We start from the raw sequence: 24,180 nt of genomic DNA, 5'->3' as shown, positions 1-24,180 counted from the left end.
TTGATAAAATCAGCAGGACACCTCATTTGAAACTGTTTAATCGCTGCCTTTTTCTTTTGCTAAACCATTGAGGTGGTCAAGCGATGTACACAAATCATTTTAAATAGAAAATATGGTTTTCTCTGTGACCTAGCTAAATAGATAGTGTTATGCAAAACAAGTTAAAAAGTAATAAATGCCAAAAAAATCTTCTAATTGGAGTAAAAAATTGTGGGCAACTCTATCCTCTCTCCAAAAGTGGAGTATACTGAAATATTGCCAGGACCTGTAAAGACAAGATGATGATTTTCTAAGGATTCTCTGGTTTTTGAACAAAGCAAATTTAAATTTTCAAGGAGTGCTGAGCTGCCTTTTGCGTCCATTCAAAGGGAGCCCACACTTACTCGTAATGCCTTTACATCCTACTTTTGTAGGGATAAATTTGCTATCTGTTAATGTCTATGCAGCATAACCTTTCAGCCATTTGCTATTGTGATAATAAATTTTTGTTTCTTTGTCATTTTGTCTATTCAGCTGTTATTCTTCAAAGTACAAACTAAAAATAATAGCTCCAAATAAATGCCACATAATAAAGTGTTTTACAGCTGTAGCTGGAATAACCTGGTGGCTGCTGCTCGCCGTTCTATTACCATTGCTGGTGCGGTAGTTTCTTCCCTGCGTGTCAAGGTGACTCTACCAGGGCCAGCTCATTAAAACAGTCTTTTCTTTCGAACTGGCTTGGTATTTAGCGCTATACCCAGCAGCCTGCCAAGGCACAATATGGAGCACTAGACTCACAACATAGAACATGGGAAATTATGTGGCAGTCACTGTTTGAAAAAAATCCAAATTCTCCATAACCTCATTTTCATGCTTCAGCATTTTATTGTGAATAATTTACAGTTATACCTGTCAGTGGTGGAAGTAGGACCAGTTGCAGATTTACCTTAGATAGTGGTAAGTGTGACTCCAGGCTTTTGAAGAGCACTGTTTTTACCTGGTTTATGTGGCCCTGTAGAATTAATATTTACACTGTACTTGAATGAGACACTGGGCATGTTTTGCTGGTTTTGTTGCCCCTAGGTAAACTTGAAATGGAGAAGCTGGTATATCATAAAATACACTAAAAGTGTACCTTTTTCTTACAGGTTCTGGCTCCTTGGCAGCAATGGCTGTATTTGAAGATAAGTTTAGGCCAGACATGGAGGTATGTAAGTCCCTGCAGTTTTTTTCTCTTTCAGAGATTTTTCTGGTTTTGTCTTGAACATTTACAAATTGATTGCTGATTCCTCCTGAGCTTGTACGGCACTGTTGTTAGTTGGAATGTTCTTTGGCACAGATGGTCTCTTTGCTGAAGAGACCAGCTTCCTTTTGTAGTGGCCCAGCTGTGCCCTTCCTGGGCTTGAGGCACCAGCGCTATCCAGCTTTTTGCTCTGGGCTTTGGGCTGCCTAGGAATCTTCTGGAATGTAAAGGCAGTGATAACGTGGAATGTTTTCTTGTGCACCAAACTTTCTGTGTCACGATATCTCAAAATGACAGGTTTTTCTGTTCTTACTAAGAATAGAAAAAACCGTGTGTGTCTTTGCATGTTACAGAGACATAACCTGAAAATGGAGGCAGTTTTAAAAATCCCTATAGGTGTTTCTGCATCTGGCAGAAGATGGGGACAAGACCATGCATGTGGTGGAATCATCTCAGAGTGTAGTGATCTGGTGTCTCAGATACACGTATGAGAGATTCTTTTATTGTATTTTCTTTGGTGGTGGGGGAAGGTGGTATCTTCTGAATGATACTCCACTTAAGTCTACTTGAATGATAGATTGTCCCCACCCCCCACCCCCCACATCTTCAGGACAGATGCACAGCTCTTCCATGGTCACTGTCGCAGGAATGTTGGATATGCCTGGATCCATCACGGTACCACGTTATTCCTCCACGGCACTACATCCTTGCCGCTAAACCAGCATTTGGCACATAAGCTTTATTGATGGTTATTAATTTTTTGATGGGGAGTATCAACTTCTTTTTAACAATTAATAGGTAGTTTATGAGTGGTTTACCCTATTTCTTAATATGTAGGTTTCTGCCATTTCTGACTTTGCAGTAGTGTTTAGGGGCCAGAGGTTGTCTCTGGGAATTGCTTTTTGACAGTGCCTTGTGTCCAGTCATCTTTGGAAAAGACTGCATATTAAAAATACTTTGTTCTTCCATCATCTCATTGTCATTGGAGCACCAAGTGTTGTCGGAACTCTGAAGCTCTCTCTGCCCTTTAGGTTTGGACCAAGTGCTGTCAAAGCCAGAGAAAATAGGATTAAAGATACTGATCAGCCAGGACAGACAGGGGTTTTCTGCTGAAAACTGCGACACCTCCCCTTGGTACATGGGGATAGCTCAAATAAGTGACTTGGTCACTCTGCTAGATTTCTTCCCTTCTCGGATAGCTGCAGGAATTAAAACATAGTGTATAGAATTTAGGGGTTTTATACTAAAAATGATAGTGTCTTGTTCCAATTAAGAATAGTAAACAAGTCCAAGTATAGACTATAAATGAGATTAGGATTCTGTTCTCATTTCTCAATGTGAACAGTTGTTCCCATATCAGCATTATTTTCTGTTTGGCCTTCTTAAATATAGAGAAAAAATAGGATATATTAATACTAGGTCACTTAAAAAAGAAAAAGAAAAGAAAAAAGTTCCCCAGTCTTCTAACTATAGGAGAGGAGTCCTAAGGTTCTACACATCCATTAGAATTCACAGAGGTACAGGGAGGCAGACTCAGAGTTTTGTTTAGAAAATCACCTCAGTAATGCCAAATCCTTCTTTAAAACACATTAATCTTTTCAAATCTTCCTGAAAGCTTTGATTAGACTTGTGTATGTTAAATAAAAATGAGAATTACAGGAAAAGTTGAGAGTATGAGGAACATTAGAAGTGACTTAATTTTATCTTATTTAGAGTTTGGATTTGAAATAGTTCAAAGGCTGTGAATTTAATATTTGATGTGATTTTGGGAAGTAAAGGGGAATGTCAGCATCCCTTCAATAAAATTGATACTATCAATCTGAAGAATGTTTCTTAGATCAGTTGCGTCCATAACTGGGAGCACTTGGTTCTGCATTAGCTGTGAGACCTTGAAACAGGTTGGCCATATTCTTATTTCACATTGATTATTTAAATGGACAGTTTTAGGTGACTGGTTTTTATTCACTTGTTATTGAAACCGCATGCACACTGACAATCAGTGAAAATCACTTTATTTATTTGAGACAGAGTCTCGGCCGGGCGTAGCAGCTCATGCCTGCAATCCCAACACTTTGAGAGGCCGAGGTCGGGGGATCACTTGAGGTCAGGAGTTTGAGACCAGCCTCACCAATATGATGAAACCTGTCTCTACTAAAAATACAAAAATTAGCCGGACGTGGTAGCAGGTGCCTGTAATCCCAGCTACTCGGGAGGCTGAGGAAGGAGAATCACTTGAACCTGGGAGGCGGAGGTTGCAGAAAGCTGAGATCATACCACTGCATTCCAGCCTGGGTAACAGAGCCAGACTCTGTCTCAAAAAAAAGAAAAAAAAAAAAAAGAGGGAGAGACAGAGTCTCACTCTGTCACCCACGGCTGGAGTGCAGTGGCATGATCTCAGCTCACTGTAACCTCTGCCTCCTGGGTTCAAGCAATTCTTGTAGGGACTGGGTTTCATCATGCTGCCCAGGTGGGTCTGGAACTCCTGAGCTCAAGCAGTCTGCCTACCTTGGCCTCCCAAAGTGCTGGGATTACAGGTGTCAGCCACCATGCCTGGCCGAAAATCACTTTATTAAGGTGAAGATAGTACCTTCTTCTTTAGTGGTTGAGTTTGAAAGTAAACAGAAGGCACATAATAGAATAACAGCTGTCAGCAGATAATTGTTTAAAGATCTCAAGAGATGTTAATAGTTAGTAGGAAATATTTATTGCGAAGGCCAAGCCACTAACTGTGCTGACCACACTGTTTGCTTTTGGTGAATGTTAAATGAAGGCCAAGACTGCCTAGCAAAGTTGAGAGGACACCATTTTAGATTCAGCCAAGGTAACTGTCATTTCTGGTTCTGCGTTTGTATAGAATTCATAACAAAGACATTTTGGTTTAAAATTTCCAAACTTTTAATTTTCCTTCTTTCCAGGGAGACTTACTTTCTGTGTCCAGAAGCCCAGGATAACTTTTCTTGCCTAATTAGCGACCACAGAATTGGGTGACTAAGCCTGCTGTTTCCTTTCAATGTGGAAAGGCTTCTGGATGTGTCTCAGACAGAAAGCCAGGAGAACAGCACTGCTGCCTTTCACACCTAGAATGGGTTGCCAGGACAGTAACTGCCACTCACTCAAAGAGAATTGTGTTGCAAAGGGGCAGTTTTAGGCTGTTGTAATAACAAATTTTTTAACCAACAGTAATTTTAGGCCAGACTTATGAAACAAACTCTTGACTTTATTGTTAAAACAAATAACAAAATAGAGGAAGCCCAAAGTCTTTCTGTTTCCTGATCTACAAACCTGTACTTTGGATAGTGCTGGGCCTTTGGACTATAATATTTATGGAATACAGGTTCCTCCCACCATAAAAACCTTTCTTGCATTCTCGTCATCTCTAGCTGCACTGTCCAGTGCTAACCTCAGGTGGTTATTGAGCGTTTGAAATGTCAATTGAGAGGGTCTGTAAGTGGAAAACACACACCAGGTTTCAGAGACTTAATACAGGAAGCTTTTAAAACATCTCAATAACTTTTTTACTGATTATATGTTAAATGGTACTGTTTTAAGTATATTGGCTAAATAAACATATTAATAAAATATCATCTAATTCTACTTTTTAAACTGTAGCTACTAGAACATATATTGGGCAGGGCCAGCCTATCACTGCGTTTTGTACTTGTCATTTACACATTACATTTAAGATTTCTGCCATATCCAGGTGCCACCTGCTCTATTAACTTTTTTGAAAATTTAAATTAACTCTAATAAATTAAGGTATATTTCACATACAATAAAGTGCACAGATCTTTTTTTTTTGAGACGGAGTCTCATTCTATCACCCAGGCTGGAGTGCAGTGGCGCCATCTTGGCTCACTGCAAGCTCTGCCTCCCGCTTCACGCCATTCTCCTGCCTCAACCTCCCCAGTAGCTGGGACTACAGGCGCCCACCACCACGCCCAGCTAATTTTTTGTATTTTTTAGTAGAGACCGGGTTTCACCTTGTTAGCCAGGATGGTCGCGATCTCCTGACCTCGTGATCCGTGCGCTTCAGCCTCCCAAAGTGCTGGGATTACAGGCGTCGAGTAAAGTGCACAGATCTTGAGTTTATATCGTTCAGTGGGTTCTGGCGCTCAAATGAAGACAGAGAACATTTATTTAACCCCGAGGGCCCCTTTTCAGTCAGTTCCATTCTCCATCTTTCCCACAACCACTTTGATTCACCTTTTTAACTTAAATTTATTTTTAAAATACAGTTTATATCTGAAATCCTGGATTTGATGTACTGGTTCTACTTTTCTTTTCTTTGTCTTTTTTGAGACAGGATCTTGCTCTGTTGCCCAGGCTGGAGTGCAGTGGCATGACCAGGGCTCACTGCACTCTCAACTTCCCAGCCTCAAGTGATCTTCTCACCTCTGCCTCCCAAGTAGTTGGGACCATAGTTGTGTACCACCACGCTTGGCTAATTTTTTTGAATTTTAGTAGAGATGAGGTCTCACTGTGTTGCCCAGGCTGGTCTCAGACTCCTGAGTTCAGATGAACCACCATGGCCAGCCTGTATTTTTCTTCAAGACACATGAAAGTGGGTACATACTATTAATAGAAATAAAAATGATTCATGTATCACCATCATGTGTAAGCCCAGGGATTAAACTTTGGGGGAACATAGGTTCCCTTTGGTCATTCTTGTCTGCTCACTGTTCTTTGAATATAGCGTGCACTGGCTGGCCGTGGACTCCTTACCTCTGGTGCCCACCAGCAGTACCCTCAGTTGCTGCTTCATTTATTTGTGTCCCTGTGCTGCACTGTACACACCTGTCCTGTTGTTTTCTGAGGCATCTCCTCCATGCCAGTGAGAGAGGGAGCTCCTTGAGGGCAGGGGCCATGAAATCATCTCTGTTCTTAGCTCCTGAGGTTCAGTATGTGTGTGTTGCCTTGAGACAGTAGGATAACCCTGAGCTTAGTCTGAGTTACCAAAACCACCTGGGAAATGGAAGGGACTTTCTCTTCTTCTTATCTGGAAAGTGCTGAACATCTTTTCAAGATAACAGAGGATGATAACCAGCACACTTCTCAAATAACATGCAGTATTGGGGCACAGAATCAGCAAAGCAGGCACCCCATTAAAGACACAGGGAAAATGAAGATGGGGCAAAGGGCAAATGCTCATTGGGCAATTACAGGCCAAAAAAGCAGAAGAGTGAAACCCAGCTGGGATTCGTAAATGCCCAAGATGGGCTTCTGCTGTTTTAAGTTATCTGAGCCATGACTTGCCTCAAGTAAAAGTCCTCAGCTCCTGAGTTTCAACTAACCATGTGAGCTTAGGGCACATTAAAAATCTTCAAAAAGTCTCACCCAGTTTTGGCCTAAATGCTACCTCGAGTGGTCTTCTAATTTTCATTTTTTTGTTTGTTCCCTTGCTGTGAGCCTGAATTCCTCTTGGGCAGGGACTGTGGGTACACCTGGTAGTTTCTGTTTCCTTGCCCTAGTATGGTGACTGGTGCATCGTAGGTATTCAGCCAGTGTGTGTTGAATGGGTGGATAAAAAGGTTTAAACACAACTTTACTTAGTGGTTCTGAGAGTGACCTTCCTTTGAAACAATTTGATAATTTCACCTTTAGTGTTCACAGTACTTAGCTGTGATGGAAATGAAGGTGTACAAAATTGTATTACTTGTGATAGATCTCATGCTTTATTTTTATCCGTGAAGGTGCTTATTCAGACACTGTACCAGTGTGTTAGCAGAATAGCGGATTTTGAAAAGTGTTAAGTTGACCTGATGACAAGGGGTCAGTTAGATGAGAGGTTTTTTGGTGATGATGAATTGCTCAGAGCATTCCCCCAGATTTTTTTTTTCTCTATTGTTAAGGCTGGTATAAGAATTCAGCTTCTGGTCCTGGTTGTTACCCATAGGCTAGCTTAGCTGGACAGGAAAACTAGTGATAACGATGCTGGGGCGTTTTCAGTCCATTTTCCAGTTAAGAATAAGGAGTTTGACGATGGTACCTGGAAATATGGTGTTAGCTTGGCAGATATGTATCTTGAAAATTGCTAAAATTGCTAAAATGAAACATGTATTTGATTTTAAGGGAGAGAGAATTAAATGAATCCGATAATGTAGGTGAGTTTTCCTTCCATTCCATTTCTTTGTAAGAAGGGATGTTTTCATTTAGCCTACTGAGAAATTTAAACTCTTGGAGATTACAATTCATTAAAATGGGTAGAAGATTAATATTTAGTGTGTCAAGATCAATACTGCCCCCTCTTTGCACTAATTGTCAGAATATCGTGCGAGGGCCGCTGAAGGGTAGTGGTGTGCGGCAGGGCCCTCACATCACAGGGAGATGATTCAAAGGCAAACTGTCCTGCACCCTCTGGTATCGACTTGCAAATTAGCATCTGGAATCTAATTAAACAAGCTTAATGAAAGTAGCAGCTGAATGCTGCTGGAAAAGACAATCAGCTTTTTTTCCCCTTCTCTGATACATATTCTGTACTATTGAAGTTGGTCACCAAACACATCGTGTGAGCACAGTTAAAAAAATTAGCATTTATTTGAAGAATAGAAACTGTTTTTCATTCTGTTATGCATTTGGCATGCTCTGGCGTCCCATGAGAGCCATGCCACAGCAGATAGTGCACAATATTTATAAATCCATGACAGGCAATAATAGCAACTTGAAAAATTCTTTTGCTAGAATCTCAAGTTGAGAGCTGCCAAAAGCTGAGAGGATCAGATCTGCAGTGGCAGCTGCTGTGCCCTACAGTTAGAATTCTAGACTTTGAAGATGCTCAACTTAAAGAAATGAAGACTGCAGGCTTAGCCAATTTTTGCAGGTTTCTAGAGCTCTGGCTCTCTGCCTTTTGAAGATGAGTTGCTGAAGCTTCTACCACTGCCTGAGGCGTGCTAACACCAGCAGGATCTTTTTTTCCCTAGTCTTAGTGTGTCTTCAGTTTTAAGTAGCACATGCTTAGTCAATGCCAACTGTGATGGTCCTTTCTCTGGTTGCAATACCGAGGGATGAGCTCCTATCCTACACCCTTCAGAGAGAAGCTATGAAGATAGATGGTGACGTATACAAGCGCCACTTCAGCCGTCTGATTTATGGAGTCATATTTCATCACTCGGCAAGTGTTGGCCTCTAGAGAAGCCCTTATAGATTGCTAAAGATGTGAGCAGCTTTCGCCCTAAAGGCTTGTGGTTACCTCACAAACGTGATGCCAAACACTTAGCTACTGAGGAAACAGAATTAATCTGTCATTGCAGGCAGCTATAGATCCATTTTAAATAATGAAAGAGTTGATACCAGTATGGTTTTCTGACAGCAAATCTTAGAAGTAACTGTGTGTGTGTTTTTTAATAAGTCCAGTATTAGGAAGACACTGAGTTGCAGGTTCATTTGTGCTTTGCGGATGAACAATAGTGTGAGAGATCTACATTATTTTGATTAAAAAATCTGTGCAATTTGGCATATAGAATGATCCCAAAGGAGAACATAGCATGAGTTCAATATGGTCGCATGGAAAGGGGCATGGGGCTTAGGAGCTAGAGGATTGGGCTGCAGGTCTGTTTCCTCTGTCCTTACATCAGGACTCTGGGAAGAGGGGCATCCTTGTCTGTACGATCGGAACAGACCTGCCTGCCTGCACATTGCTGTGAGCATTAGATGTGGCCTGTAAAACACCTTAGATGGTGGCTCACACAAAATTGGCTCTAAAATATGGCAGCTGCTTTTATTTTTTTAGTTATTCAATAGTAGGATACAAACATCGCATAGCAACGACTAATGTGATTATTTGTGCTGGCATCAGGCTTGGTGAATTTATAGCGTGATATAGATAAATACAGTCCTTATCTGAAAGCGTAATATTGGAGACAGGCATATGGTGGTGGTCATAGACAATGGTATATTATTTCATTTACTTTTCAGCAATTCCTTGAGTTCAGTACTTTGTTGCCTTCATTTTGCAGAGAAGAAAATTGGGCCGTAGGGAGGTCAAATAACTGGCCAGAGGTCACACACTCAGTAGAAGAGTCAGAGTCTGAACCTTGGTCAGCCTGACGATAGAGCCCTCCGATGGGTTCAGCCACTGTGCTATATCTGCCTCTTTGTCATTTTTTCACAACAGAATGGGAAAGACATCTTATTTCTTTAATTCTTTAACATTTTATTGTTCCTGTAATTCTTTAACAAGACTGGGAAAGACATCTTATTCCAGGTGAGCAGAGGTGTGGGCTGCTTGGGCTGTTGCTTTTATCTGATGAGGTCTTGTGAAGGCAGCAGAAAGCCAAACAAGTGTCAGACAAGGTGTGTAACCCTCTTTGGCAAGCTCTGTGATTGGAGGGAACCCAGGAACAGAAAGGTTTAAGGAAGTCAGAGATACAGAGATGTTAGTAAATATAATAAAATCATTTGGCTGTTCATTTTTTTTAATTCTAGATTTTTGTTTTCACTTTTTAACTGCTCTCTACACTAAATAGCCTGTGATTGTTTTATTCTCCTAAAATTTTCAAATATTATTTATAAGAGAGCTGTTTTACAGGAAAGCTGTTTTCCCAGTTTGGCTGATGTACAGACAGCACAGCCCTCTTCAAACAAATTTAGTAATGAGACCAAGAAGTCTTTATATTGGTGAATGGCATTTGTCCATTTGAGGCGAATCATGAATAACTTGAACAAAAATAAAAAAAAAATAAGCAAGACTATCATATTTGAATAATGAGGTGTTCTTTTTTTCCCAACTGCCAAAACTTTTTAATCTTCGTCAACGATTGTTCTGTCCTCCGTCTTATTTAGGTTGCATCTGTGCGACTCTGAGCTCAGGAGCCCTGACAAGCGGCATATGAATTCTGTATTCATTAGTGATCTTGATCCAAATGCCTCTGTCCCTGCCACGGGGGCTCAGGTGTGGAAGCTGCTGGCTAATCCCACCAGCTGACATTCAGAGGTTTAATGACTCCATAGGAAGGTGACCACTCGCTGGGAGGTTTGCTGGCGGAACCCACACAGCAGACAATGGAGATCAAGGAAGACTATCTGTGTTTAGCCAAAGCACCTTCCTGTGCAACTTGAACCCTGTTGGCATCAAACACAGAGTTTTAAGTAAATGCAAAATTAAACAAAAAAAAAAAACCCCGACCATCGATAACTATTATAAACAATGATTTTCCTATCTGTTTTGATGGTGTTTCAGGCTGTTTTTCTTATGGTGCTTTAATAGGTGTCAGTTTAATGAGCTGAACTTGACTCATTTCTCCGATTTTTAGGTTTTAAGGTTATATTTGGTTGTTACATCTTTTTCGGTATCTCATTTGTCTTGGGGAGAAAAATGTGTATTTAGACCCAAAATTATTTTCTCATTAAATGCTTTTAAGGATTTATGCTAGGCCAGGCACTGTGGCTCATGCCTGTAATCCCAGCATTCTGGGAGGCCAAGACGGGTGGATCGCTTGAGTTCAGGAGTTTGAGACCAGCCTGGGCAACATGATGAAACCCTGTCTCTACAAAAAATAGAAAAAATTAGCCGGATATGGAGGTATATCCCTGTAGTCTCAGTTACTTAGGAGGCTGAGGCGAGAGAAGATCACTTGAGCCAGGGCAGTCAAGGCTGTGGTGAGTTGTGCCATTGCACTACAGCCTGGGGCTACAGAGCGAGACCCTGTCTCAAAGAAAGAAAGAAAAAAAAAGATTTATGCTGGTATTTTTGTTTATTGTGATCCTTAGCTTTTTTTTTTTTGGAGATGGAGTCTTATTCTGTCGCCTGCAACCTCCACCTCCTGGGTTCAAGTGGTTCTCCTGGCTCAGCCTCCTAAGTCTCTGGGATTACAGGTGTGTGCCACCATGCCCGGCTGATTTTTGTATTTTTAGTAGAGATGGTGTTTTGCCGTATTGGCCAGGCTGGCCTTGAACTCCTGACCTCAGGTGATCTGCTGCCTCAGCCTCCAAAAGTGCTGGGATTACAGGCATGAGCCACCGTGCCTGGCCAATCTCTAGCTTTTATTTATTAATTTTTATTTTTTAGAGACGGAATCTTGCTCTGTTGCTCAGGCTGGAGTGCAGTGGCACACTTATAGCTCACTGCAGCCTTGAATGCCTGGGTTCAAGGGATCCTTCTGCCTGAGCCTCCCCAAGTAGCTGGAATACAGGAGGGTGCTGCCATACTCAGCTAATTTTTAAAAAATTTTAGATAAGTGGTCTCGCTATGCTGTCCAGGCTAGTCTTGAACTCCTGGCCTCCAGTGATCTGCCTGTCTCAGCCTCCTGAGTAGCTGGAATTACAGGCACAAGCCACTGTGCTGGTGTCTTAGCTTTAAAGGAATTAATATTAAAGTGTGAGTTTATTGATTGACTTGTAACTAATCAGATGTTTTGACTACTTTTTTAGGTCTACTATTCTAAAAGTGTGGGATACCTAGTTCTATTACTACGTAATAATAGCTTCATTGATAATTCACACCTATGCAGTTCACCTGTTCTAAGTGTATAGTTCAGTGGTTTTTAGTGTATTCACAGAGATGTACAGCTATTACCACAGTCAATCTTAGGACATTTTCATCACCTTAAAAAAATAATAACTCCATTCTTATTTGCTATCACTCCCCATTTTCCCCCAACCCTCCGAGCCCTAGGCAATAACTAATCCACTGTCTCTGTACACTTGCCTATTCTGGACATTTCATAGAAATGTAATCATATAATGTGTGGTCTTTTGTGCCTAGCTTCTTTCACTTCATGTGATAGTTCACCCGTGTTGTAGCATATATCAGTATTTTATTTCTTTTGATGGTCAAATAGTATTCTGTTGTATGGACATACCGCATTTTACTTACTTATTCATTAGTTGGACATTTGGATTGTTTTCACTATATGACTATATTTATAATGCTGCTATGAACATTGGTGTACAAGTTTTTGTGTTTCTCTTGGGACGAGAAATTCTAGGAGCAAGATTGCCAGGTCATATAGTTACTCTATGTTTAATCTTTTGTGGAACTGCCAGAGTTTTCCAAAGCATCTGTGCCACTAGCAGTGTGTGAAGGTTTCGATTTCCATACATCCTCACCAAGACTTATCATCCTTTGGATTGTAGTCATCCTGGTGGGTGTGTGTGAGTTGGTATGTTACTGTGGTTTTGATGGATTTTTTGCTAAGAACTAGTGCAACTATGGAAATATTTAGATGAGACAATTGAAACGTTTGACGTGCTTCCTTTGTACACTGGATTTGTGCCGTAATTGGGTTGGTGATTGTACATTTGTTTAAATATTGAAAGGGCCTTTTCAGAGGCTCTCCCTGAGGCTGTTTCTGTCATTTGCTTTTGGTCATAATTCCTGCTTATTGGCTTTCCTTAAGACCTGAAGCACTAGATATAATAAATTATCTTTATTATTGGATCAAAAGATGGAACAGTTTTCCCCAATAATTTTCTGGCTTTATTTAACATAAAATGTTAGGTTTTAGAGATGTCCGAACCCTAAGATACAATCCCTGGGGTCCTGTATGGAATTATTCTAAGTAGTGATTTCTAATCGTGCTAAATGAGCGGTTATTGAAGTTGGCATTTATGGTTCAGTGGGTGATTTGGAAAATTGCCCATTCTGCCTTTAGAATAGATGATGATGAGAAACACTGTTGAAGGTGAAAGGTTCCCACCAGCACCAGATATTTTGGGTTGTCCCCCTTTTAAGAAGTGAGCTTGTTCTTGTGCATTGGAGCCCACTGGTGGCCAGCTGGGGAGAGGTAAGAAGGGACTTCTTGAGTTAAGGCTGCTCTTCAGTCTTCTTGCCTTTTGCATTTTGTGGCATCTTACAGAGCAGACAGGAATTGTATTTAGTCTTTCACCTGATTTCAAGAGCAGGACTTGGTTTCCTACCACACAGAGTTTGGAATTTTAGAAGTAATTGCTTCTTTCTTTCTTGATTCTCTAGGATTTGTTAGTCTTCCTGGACTTAGAAATGGCCACAGAATGTGTATTCTTCTGTCAAGTCACTGTCTTCCTCATCTCTTTATCTCCAGAATCCCAGTTAATGGTGGTGGCTGGTCCTCATTTCTATGCTTGCCATCGCATTCTGCCTTTAATAAAAGTTGAAGTTGAAAGTGGGATATTTTGGGGAAGGGTTGAAGGAAATTTTAGAAAGTGTGACTTTTTCCCATTTAATTTCAGGAAATGGGTTAGATGGAAGGAAACAGAAAAGGAAAGGCATAGTGTACCAAAAATCTCCATAAGCTGGGAATGGATTCTTTTTGGTGCCAGGTCTCTGGAATTCAAGAATCAACAAATCTTAGAAAAGTGACTATATACATTTTGAAGGTCTCTATTTCCAGTTCTTAGACGAGTAATGAAAGGATACCAACAAGTGGTATATTGGCTTTGTTATTGATGTTGTTGATTTTTCTCCCAAAAATATTTCTGAAAATTCTGTCATGTCTTCTGCCCTGCTGTGTAAACACTGAATTTCATATTCTCATGTAACCAGTATGTCATCAGCAGATAGTTACAGGTTCCAAGTGATTGCAAGCTGTTAGGCTTGGTGTTGTAATGCAGAGGCAGTACTGAGAGAGGCTGTTGTGTATGGTGGTGGCAATTCCTTGTGTAGCTATTGGCAAAGTAGATTGAAAAGATGGGATTATTCTATTCTGTAGTTGATAGGTAATTATGATGCATTTCTTTGGAGCAGGGGTTCCATTCGAAATGCTTTTGCTTTACATATTTCCTAGAACTGAAATGTAGGGGGACATACACCATATAGGAGAAATATTTCATGAAGTATGTTGTCTGCTGGCACCTGTGGCAAAAGTCCAGCAAGCAAAAAACTTCTGGTCTTGTGACCAGAGACGATTCAGAGAGAGAGGGGAGAGCTAGATTCAGAGATAGTGTTGAATTCAGTAAGTGTTTGGAGATTTTTAACTGTACAGGTGGAATTCAGAGGAAGATATTGCTAATAAAATATTCTGCATCATGATATCCTAGAGAGAATAGGACTTCACCCCTCTTCAAATTGAATTGCCTTTGCTAACTTGGGTCTCAGGTGCATAATAAGCACTAAAAATCCTTCCTTTATCTAGGTTGTCTTGTTTCTGTTTCTTGAGCCAAGCCAAGATTTAGAATGGGAAGATTTTCCTTGGGAGAAGAAATAAAAGATACTCTTTTGTTATCCACTGACTTTATTTCATTTTAGAATTCTATTTGGTAAAAATTTGGAGTCATAACCACTTACTGAACAGTGGCTTTCAGGGGCAGAGGAGGAAACCAGCACGAATTTCACCATCAAAAGTGAGGCTCTGTTACAAATCTAAGAGGTCATCTATGGTTAGAGTTTTGCAGGCTCTTGGAACAATGGATTTCCACTTTTCTTGTATATAGGTTAAAGAAATACAAGCAATGAAATATAGGACTGAGTGTTACTGGATTATAGCGTAGGATCTTGTAAGTTTTGCCTTGGCAGGTAATTTGGCATAAATTGTTAATGTAAATCTGGGTTAGTGGTGAAGACATTATTTTAGTAAAAAAGATAAACTGCTGATTAATTCAGCATAGAACTCAATTACAAATTGAAAGCGTCTCTGCGGGACTCCCGGACCCTAAAGACAGCAGATGTTGAATTGATACTCCAGCATATTTCACAGCGGTATGAAATATTCACATGGTTTATTATACTTGTGTGGTGTGCAATATCAGAAGGGGGAGGTGGTGGGCTCATGGGTGTGCAAGGCAGTCACACACTGCCCATTTGCTAATATACACTGAAGCGTGATGAAGAATTTTAGCAAAGTTTTTTCTTCTTTTTATTAGCTCTGTGGAAAATTAAGTTTAAAATAATATTTGGGGCCAAGTATTTAAATGTAGTCCCTGTGTAGGTTTACGTGATATATGTAAATTAACCTAAAATATAAAATGGTAAACCTTCTAATGCAGGGCATGTAGGTGTTAATTGAGACCACTGCCTACAAGAGTTGGTGGGGGGCGTGAGGGCTTGGACCGTATTTCACTGAGTTAATTGTCAGCTTTCACAGGCTGGAAGGTTTTAAATTGCTACTGTACTGTTTTTGCCTTCGGATCTAAATCATATGGTAATTTAAAAATGCCCCTGTATTTTACACTGGCAGAGAAGTTTTGTTTCTAGCCAAGAAAAAAAAAAAAAAGCTTTGCAGTTTTTATGTATCTATATCAACTCAAGGGGGGAAAAGTCAGCAAATTTTATATATTGGAAGATCTGAATAAACGGAACTGCCAATATTTGAAGGGATTGGTGATTCTTAAGTAAAGAGGGATGAGAATAAAGTTGGCTTGGATGAGCTATTTCAAAGCCATTACTACTTTTATGACAGGTTTTTTTTTTTTTCTCCGTGACAGCCTATATCAAGTGTAGGTTTTGCTAGCTGAAGTAAAAACAGTTCTAAAAATAGCCAAATGATTATGGTAGGAACAAATATACCCTGGATACCTTCTGCTATTGTGAAAGCTTTAAAAAAAAAAAAAAAAAAAAAAAAAAAAAAAAGGTGCTCTTTCTCAAAAACTCCTAAGGCACATCGAAACTGGCAAAGGCAGAGTGTAGTGGGGGAAGTGTCGTGGCATCTGCGCCACCAGAAGAGATCTGTGTTGCCACTGGAGTTGCCATGAAGGCCTCTGTAAGCTGTTGATAGGCGGCGGCCCTTCAGAGAGGTGAAGGGTGGACTTGCATGCCGTTCACCTGGAGTTTTGTCGATCAGGCCCCTGTGCCTGGTTTTAAGACATGGTCCCTTTCTTAGTGACTTTACAACCTAGTGGGGTACACGGGCCCACGAGCAGGGACTATGGCATGAAAAGTGGAGAACGGTACCTATACAGTGGGCAGTAGAGGTGTCCAGATGATGGACTCTATCTGGGGGACTCTAAGGCCTCCTCAATTTGCATGTGACTCCTCACATGAATTTTTTTGGTCTTGGGGTGTGAGGAAGGGTGGGACAGGGAGGCGGAAGAGAAGGGGAGCATTTCGGACAGGAACGTTATGTCCAGAGGCACGGGGTCCGCTGCTCTGCCTCTCAGTTGTGCAGTCCTGGAAGTTGGGACAGCTGGGAAAGGAAATTGCAGACAGTGTCCAAAGTTGTCTGGGCGGTCATTTCCCGAGTCAGTGTGGCCTTTTAATTAGCATCCACTCTTCAGTGTGAGATAAGGCCAGAGCTTAGCATCCCTGTCCCTGCATGTGAATATTTAGTTTAGAAAGCTGCCACATTCCATTAGAGGTGCTTGTGTTTCAGCAGTAGGTGCAGGAGCTGTGTAGACTTTTCAAATGTCCTTTGAGATTTATGTTGCAGTGTAATTGGGAGATGCTGGTACTTAGTGTGTTGTGCATGGCGGAATGTCAGATTACCTGCTGTAATGAGACCCCAGCAGCATACCTCAGGAAGGTAAAGTTTTAACCTTAACAGATAATGTTACTTGTGGGTGTCTGTTAGGTAATTTATACTACCCTCCCCTAACCCTGAAATTGTGCAGAAACCAAAAAATGATAGGAAGTTATACTAAATAATATTTTAAAATTCCACCTAGTGGTACAGATTTTAAAAAATATTTGCAGTGAATATTTTATCTGTAGAATGTGGTCATTCTCGCCGCCATTGACACCCTGTCATGTTGGAATGTAGTTTTTCTAGAATCAGAACCTTGGTGATAACAGAATATTAAAAAGACGTAAAGACTCATTAACTTTGGTTCCTTGACAAATACAGTGGCTTTTAACCAGCTGAATGGAATTAGGGGATAGAGCGGTAAGAATGGACTGGATGGAGCGTGCATGCGTGGGCTCTGAGAGGCCTGGGTTGGAAGATTGATTTTTGCCTCTTGTATAACCCCTGTAGCCCCAGTTTATAAGATATAAGATATAAAACTCACTCTCATGAAATAGACTGAAGTCAGTACCTGAAGGGATCATTAGGAGGACCATTTGTAAAATGCTCATCAGGTGTGACAAGAGTTTACTCTCTGAGTCTCTGACTACCTCTTGTCCTGAAACTTTTACAGAAAATTCAAGTGCCTTTGCTTTCTTGGTCAGTTTCAGTTAAGATTTATAATCAACAAATGGCCAAATGGGAAAATGAAATGATATCTTTTTTATTGATATACGGGGCGGCCGAAAATAATTTTGACTGGTTCTGTTTGCTGAGAGGTTTTATTACATGTATTTTAGGGAAATGTCAGCGTTTGAACGTAGTTTTGATGCAGTGAATTTGATAGTTGCTTTGCCGTGGGATTCGATGACTAGATTCTGTAGTAGAGGAATTCATTGGGATGTGTTTAATTTTACCAAATGTAACAAGCCAGAGGAGTGATGGAATGTTAGGGTACCATAATTTAAGCAATATATTTGCAACTGTGAAATGATTTTAGAGGTAAAGTAGTTTAAAAAGAGAAACCTGTCAGTGATGTATAAATTAAATTTACATAAAGACTTGGTGGCATTATTTGTATTTTTGGAGACTGGAGGTTTTGTTTTCTTGGGTAGAAAAAAACCAAACCACCTTAAAGCGTTGTATGGGGGTGAATGTGTGGAATCAGGTACTTGGCACAGAGCCTGCACACAGTAAGTCTGCCTTCTTTTTCTGTGTCTTTTTAGAATATAGTTTTTGGTGAAAGAGAATAAATGAAAATGTGGTACTTACACTTCTCACCAAAATGGCCGTAATTCTATATGGAAGATGTGCATATGAACAAAGATTTTATGGCAATATATTGAATTTCATTTGCAGTATGATGGCTGCTGTCATAATTGATTTGCTTTTAAATGGGGGTTGAAAAAAAGAAGTACTAAGTTGTTATGGGTTGCCTATCGCATCGGTCGTTCTGGAAGGCCGGCCTTTTGCCTTGGTGATCGTGTTAGTGAGCGATGGAGATGGGTAGAATCAGGTGAAGTCAGTGTTCATTGTGGATTTCCTGCACTGCAGGCACCGTGGCCCAGCATCTCCTGTGCATGACGCTTCGTCTAATCCTCATGACCATCCTGGGTGCTTGGGGGTTTTAGGTCTTCCTTTGCAGATGGGGCAATTGGAACTTAAAAATGTGGAGTGATTTTTATCACTGAGGTCACACCGCTGGTAAGTAACAGGACTAGATTCGTATCTGGATCTTTATTCTCTCAAATTCTTTGCCTCTGTCAAGCATTGCCTCCCTCGCCCCCCATGACCACAGTCAATATAGTGACTATATTCATCAGCTCCAGAGCCCAGAAGTTTCCTTATGCCTTTTTGAGACCTCCCTCCCACCACCTAAGTAACCAAGTGTATCTGAATGCTGCACGTGCCTGGAGGTTTTATGGGGAAGAAAGTATCTGAGTTAGCTCCTCCTGGTGCAGTGGGGGGAATAGAATCAAGTCAGCCATTGGCTGCTCACCACCCACCAGAAAAATAGTTGCCAAGAAGTTACAAAAGGCCTTTGTGTGAAGGCTGTGTTTGTTCAGAGGGGTGGTCAGCACCTATGACTGAGGCTGGAAGTCCAGCTGGCACCCTCCACGTCTTTCCGTCCTGCTCTTTCCCCTGGCTGCTGCTTCCTCCTCAGCCACATCTGCTCTGCTGCTGGTCTTCCTCCCTGGCCCTGCTGCCCCGCCACCATCTCTCATTGAGAATATTATCAGCTCCTCTCTGGTCTCCTGCCTTTGGCATTTCCTCCCCCACGGCTTCCCTGGTGGAGTTTCAAAAAGCACAAGTCTAACTACTGTTACGTGTTGCTTAACGACAGGGACACATTCTGAGAAATGCATCCTTAGGTGATTTTGTCATCACGCAAATGTCATAGGATGTACTTACACAAACCTAGATGGTCTGGCCTTCCACACACCTATGCACTATGGTGCAACCTGTTGCTCCTGGGCTACAAGCCTGTACAGCGTGTTACTGTGCTGAATACTGTCAGCAGCTGTAACAGCAGTAAGTATTTGTGTATCTAAGCATCTGAATGTAGAAAAGGTACAGTAAAAGTATGGTATAAAAGATAAAAAATGGTGTATCTATCTAGGGCACTTGCCATGAATGGATCTTGTAAAACTAGAAATTGCTCTGGGTGCGCCAGTGAGTGGCTGGTGAGTGAATGTGAAGGTCTAGGGTGTTACTGTACACTACTGTAGACTTTATCAACACTGGACACTTAGGCTACACTACATTTACACACAAAAAAATTTCCTTCAGTAATTACTGTAACCTTTTTACTTCTTCGTAAATTTTAAAAACTTTTGACCCCTATAATGCTTAACTTAAAACACAAGCACACTGTACAGCTGTACAAAATATTTTTCTTTATGTCCTTAGTCTATAAGCTCTTTTGTTATAGACTTTTTTTTTTTTTTTTTTTTTTGAGACAGAGTCTTGCTCTGTTGGCCAGGTTGGAGTGCAGAACATGATCTCGGCTCACTGCAACCTCCACCTCCTAGGTTCAAGTGCTTCTCCTGCCTCAGCCTCCCGAGTAGCTGGGACAGCAGGCGTGCATCACCATGCCCGGCTAATTTTTGTATTTTTAATAGAGATGGGGTCTCACCATGTTGGCCAAGCTGGTCTCAAACTCTTGACCTCAGGTGATGCTCCTACTTTGAAATGCTAGGATTACAGGCATGTGCCATCATGCCCGCCTGGCCTATAAGCTCTTTTCTGTTAAAATTTTTTTATTTTTATTTTTTACCTTTTAGACTGTTTTGTTAAAAACTAAGGCACAAACACACACATTGGTGTAGGCCTTTGCAGGGATAGGGCCATCAGTATCACCGTCTTCTGCATCCACATCTTACCTCACTGGAAGGTAGAAAGTGATAGTAATCCCTCTCTCTTTCTCTCTCTTTTTTTTTGAGACAAGGTCTTGCTCTGTCTCCCAGGCTGGAGTGCAGTGGCACGATCACAGCTCACTGCAACCTGAACCTCCCAGGCTCAAGTCATCCTCCCGCCTCAGCCTCCCGAGTAGCTGGGACTACAGGTGCACATCACCACACCCGGCTAATTTTTTTTATTTTGTAGAGACAGGGTCTCACTATGTTGCCCAGGCTAGTCTCGAGCTCCTGGGCTCAGCACTCCCAACATTACAGGGTCACAGGTGTGAGCCACTGTACCCAGCCTGGAGGAGTTTTTTAGCTTCAAGATAATTTTATGGGACCACTTTTATATGCAGTCCGTTGTTATCCAATATGTTACATGGTGCATGGTTGTACATCATTTTCCAGGTAAAAATTTTCATGTCTCCCTGCTGCTTAGCATAAAGGGTGGGCTGTCTGTATAGCCTGTGAGGTTCTCTGGCAGTCAGCCACACTGAACTACCTACTCGATCACACCTTTCTCTTCCCCATGTCCATGGCTCTCCTCCTGCCAACACGTCTGCCCTTTGGCTTGGCTACCTTTCACTTGCGTTACAAGGCCTTGCCCAGTCTCCATCACCTACACCCTACGAGACCTGGGTCCATGTGTGGCTCCTTTGTCAGGCCTGTCTCTTACTAGTTTTTACCTCATTGTAATGAGATTATCTCGTTTCCCCTTCTGGGCTCCACAATTATCATGGTCAGGCTCTGTGTTCAGGCCTGTCTCCATTGTTCAGCACAGCAAGTGCGGTGTGTTCGTAGCAGACACTCGTGCATGCTTGCTGAGCTAAGCTAACCTGGCCATTTTGCAGGAGTTTTGCATCATTTGAAATTTGCCTCATTTTGGCCATCTTTAAACTTCCTAGAACAAGGGCACTCTGTACTTCCTTGGATCTCCTCCTGGTTCTGTCTGGGCCTTGTCAGGCTGTGGAAGCAGGATTATGTCATACAACATAGTGCCTGTGATAGCCTCCCACATGTGCCCGGGATCTAGCAGTGGTTTTGTCCTATCCAGATATTGGAGGTGGGAACGCGGCTCTTCTGCTGGTCTCAGACCCTGATTTCAGTCTCTGCTTCTGACAGGAATGTATTTCTGTCATCGCTTACTCTCCCTATCCTGAGAAATTCTAGTGCTAGCTGCTGCTTTGTTGTGACCCATGGAACAGATTCACTTCATTTCTCTCTGTTTTCAGGTGATAGCCCTTTCAGTGGCTCCAGGAATTTATTGCCAGAGTTATCACTGGCCACGTTGTTTTTGCAGAGAGAGAGAAATATGATGAGGATCTTATTAGTATCTGCGGCAGCCTGGTTTTCATTTTGAGGATTATTGAGCATATTTCTCACTTTCTTTAAACCCAGGCTTTCTTTTTTTTTTTTTTTTTTTTTTTTTCTCTCTGATTACATTTGATTCAATGCAGCCTTGGAAATATATATTTGTATACACATATGCTGTGAACATTGATTTCTTCTCCTTGTGGAAAGCAATATGTTCTTGTCTCTTTTGGTTCTTTTCCCTCTGGAAGCTTAGGTATTTTTCCTTCCATTCACTGTTGCAGATTCCAGCAAAACCACTTGCCCGCCACAGATTTTCCTAATGGTGGGATAGGAAGACAGGCTTTGGTGGTGCCAGGCACTAACCTGGCATGCATCCTTGACGCTCCTGCTTGTACACAGCTGTGTGCCTTTGAGTGCATCAGTCACCCTTTCTGACACCCCAGTTTCCTCATCTGTACCAGCAGTTGGGAATTCAATAAATAACTCAAGTGTTTGGCTCAGACCCCGGGGTGTGGCAGGTGCCTGGTGTTAGTTCTCTCATACCCTTGCCTGTTTTCTTCTACCCTAGGACTTGCTAACCGTCCTGTTTGTGAAATTGCTGTGTTGGGGTCATTTCTCTCATTTTATTCCTCGGACAGAGGTATTATTCTCATTCTTACGAGGGGCACTTTTTGGCTCAGAGAGTGACCCGCTGTCCAGGGCTGTCCTCATTCCGGGCTACCCTTTTCCAGCCCATTGTGGCGGTGCAGCCACTGCCATCTCTTCCTGGCTGTGAGTTCTGACAGGCATCACTCAGTGACCTGGGATAGACCTGGTGGGCAATTCCGTGAACATGAACACCCCTTCCCATTCCCACTTAAAACCCCTCAAATCACTCCTGCACCCACAGCGAGTTTTTCCTTTTTTTTTTTTTGTGTCACCCAGATCCTGGTACCAAAAAAAAAAAACTGTCAAAGAAAGAAATGGCAACACCAGCTAGGCCTTAAAGATGCAGCCACTGACTCACTCCTGGCTCTAAGTGTGCCCAGCACCAGCTGCAGCTCGGCTTTGCTGAATTCCTAGGTGTTAACACAGGCAGGCGTATTCACCCATACAGCTCAGGCCAAACCCCAAACTCAGAAACCTTTGCTCTTGTCACACAGCCCAGTCTGGAAAGAAAAAAAAAAGAAAAGAAAAGTTTTCTACCGTAAAAAATGTGGCTACACATGGGATACGTCAAGTCTGTGACTCAGTGCAGGGAGCATACTGCTTTCGCAGGGACTGTTTCAAACACTTTTTTGAACTCTTTCAATTGTATTCAGCCATCAACCATTAATGAGTCTTCAGGCCGCATCAGTGACAGAGTCAGAGCCTTAGCCTGTCAGCAGGCTCCCAATAAACACATCGTGTTCCGACCTCCTCTCAAGTGCTTGTCTTTGAATGGTCTCCAGTTGGGGCTGGTGCAGTTTGGGAATTGCCCCATTTGGTAGGGGTCTCTCTCCTGATTTCAGAGTCTTTGAGTTTGGCAGAGCCATGCAAGCATTTGAAGTGAACATTTCGTTTTTTCATTTGTTGACCTACATGCCAAGCACCAGGCTAGTTCCCTGGGATACAAAGATGGAGAAGGTGTAGGGCGGACCCCCTGACGTTCAGAATTTTCATCCTCTCTCTTTAGAGTCCAAATTCTCATCACACCCAGACTTTTATCTGTTCTGCTCTAGATCATCAGAGGAATGGAATTTTTTGCTGTTTCAAATCAAAGTGGCAAAAGATAATGAAGATTTTCCAAGCTGCATTTGGATTGCCTTAATTCTTTTTAAAAAATTATCTGGCTTGACAAATAAAAACTATATACTTATCATATGCAAATGATGTTTTGAAATTTGTGTACATTGTGGAATGGCAAAGTCAAGCCAATATATTAGCATACATTACCTCAAATATTTTTTTTGGGGTGAGAACACTTAAATCTTTCTTAGCTGGTTTTTAAGAATACAATACATTGTTAATAACTATTACCACTGTGTTGTACAATAGATCTCTTGAACTTACTCCTTCTGAGATGTTGTATCCTTTGGCCAGCATCTCCCCAACCCTCCCATGCCTCACTTCTTACAAGTTAAATCCTTAGTAGTTAATGAAGGAGCAAATGGTTGTGAACTAATGGAACTAAATATAGGTTCAGCAACACACAGGGAAATTGATGGAAGTTGTGAGGGTTCAGCTGTCATGCCATCCACATTCTTGTTTCCCCCAGCAAAGGCAGGAGAGCTGCACCCCTTCCTCCTGGCATGGAGGTGGCACAGAAGGCAAGGGATACTTGGGTGCTGCCCTGAAAACCCTTAAAGCGGGGGGAGCCCTGTTCCTCAGGAAAAAGGCTGAATCTCTCTCTGTTTTCTGCCCCCATGCCAGCTCCTTAGCCCCATAAACAGTATATTTGCCGGCAAATAACCAATTTTATTTTTTAAATTCTTTTAAAAATTTTAGTTACTAATCAGTTATGTCAAATGACTTGCCGCATACATAAATTTTCACATTCCAAAGCTGTGCGTAAAATAGTCTGTTAGGTTTTCAGTCAAGTGCATATTTAATATTTTGCCTGCCTACAGTGTAAGTAAAGCAGTGTTCAGATGCATAGCTGAACAGTCAAGAGAGTGTATTTAAAGAGTATTAATTTGATGCTGAACTGTCCAGAATGCCCATTGGCTGGCACAGCTACATTTTTCTCTGGTGACATTCCCAATCTAAAAATCACTTAAGTGAGAAGAGAAATTCGATTGTAGCTGTAGACAAGAATAATGCAGAAAAAGTTTCTTGGCAGTACTATTTTGGACCTGCACTGTAGCGGATGCCGAGGTAATCTATCAGTTTGTGAGTGTCTACAAAATGCAACTCTCTAGATAACAGGTTTAAAGTA

At 41.6% G+C, this 24,180-nt stretch overlaps 1 protein-coding gene across 1 annotated transcript in view; it reads left to right on the top strand.

Moving 5' to 3' along the window:
* Positions 1-24,180, top strand: part of PSMB7 (proteasome 20S subunit beta 7) — a 62,325-nt gene that overhangs the window by 29,889 nt on the left and 8,256 nt on the right. Inside the window, exon 6 of the mRNA XM_010365842.2 lies at positions 1,128-1,186. Coding sequence (XP_010364144.1) covers positions 1,128-1,186 — 59 coding nt within the window. The remainder of the gene's footprint in view (positions 1-1,127; positions 1,187-24,180) is intronic.

This window comes from Rhinopithecus roxellana, chromosome 16 (genome assembly GCF_007565055.1).
Source record: "Rhinopithecus roxellana isolate Shanxi Qingling chromosome 16, ASM756505v1, whole genome shotgun sequence".
NCBI classification, from domain to species: domain Eukaryota; kingdom Metazoa; phylum Chordata; class Mammalia; order Primates; family Cercopithecidae; genus Rhinopithecus; species Rhinopithecus roxellana.
The sequence above is the reverse complement of the archived record's forward strand: the minus strand, read 5'-3'. Positions and strand labels throughout refer to the sequence as shown.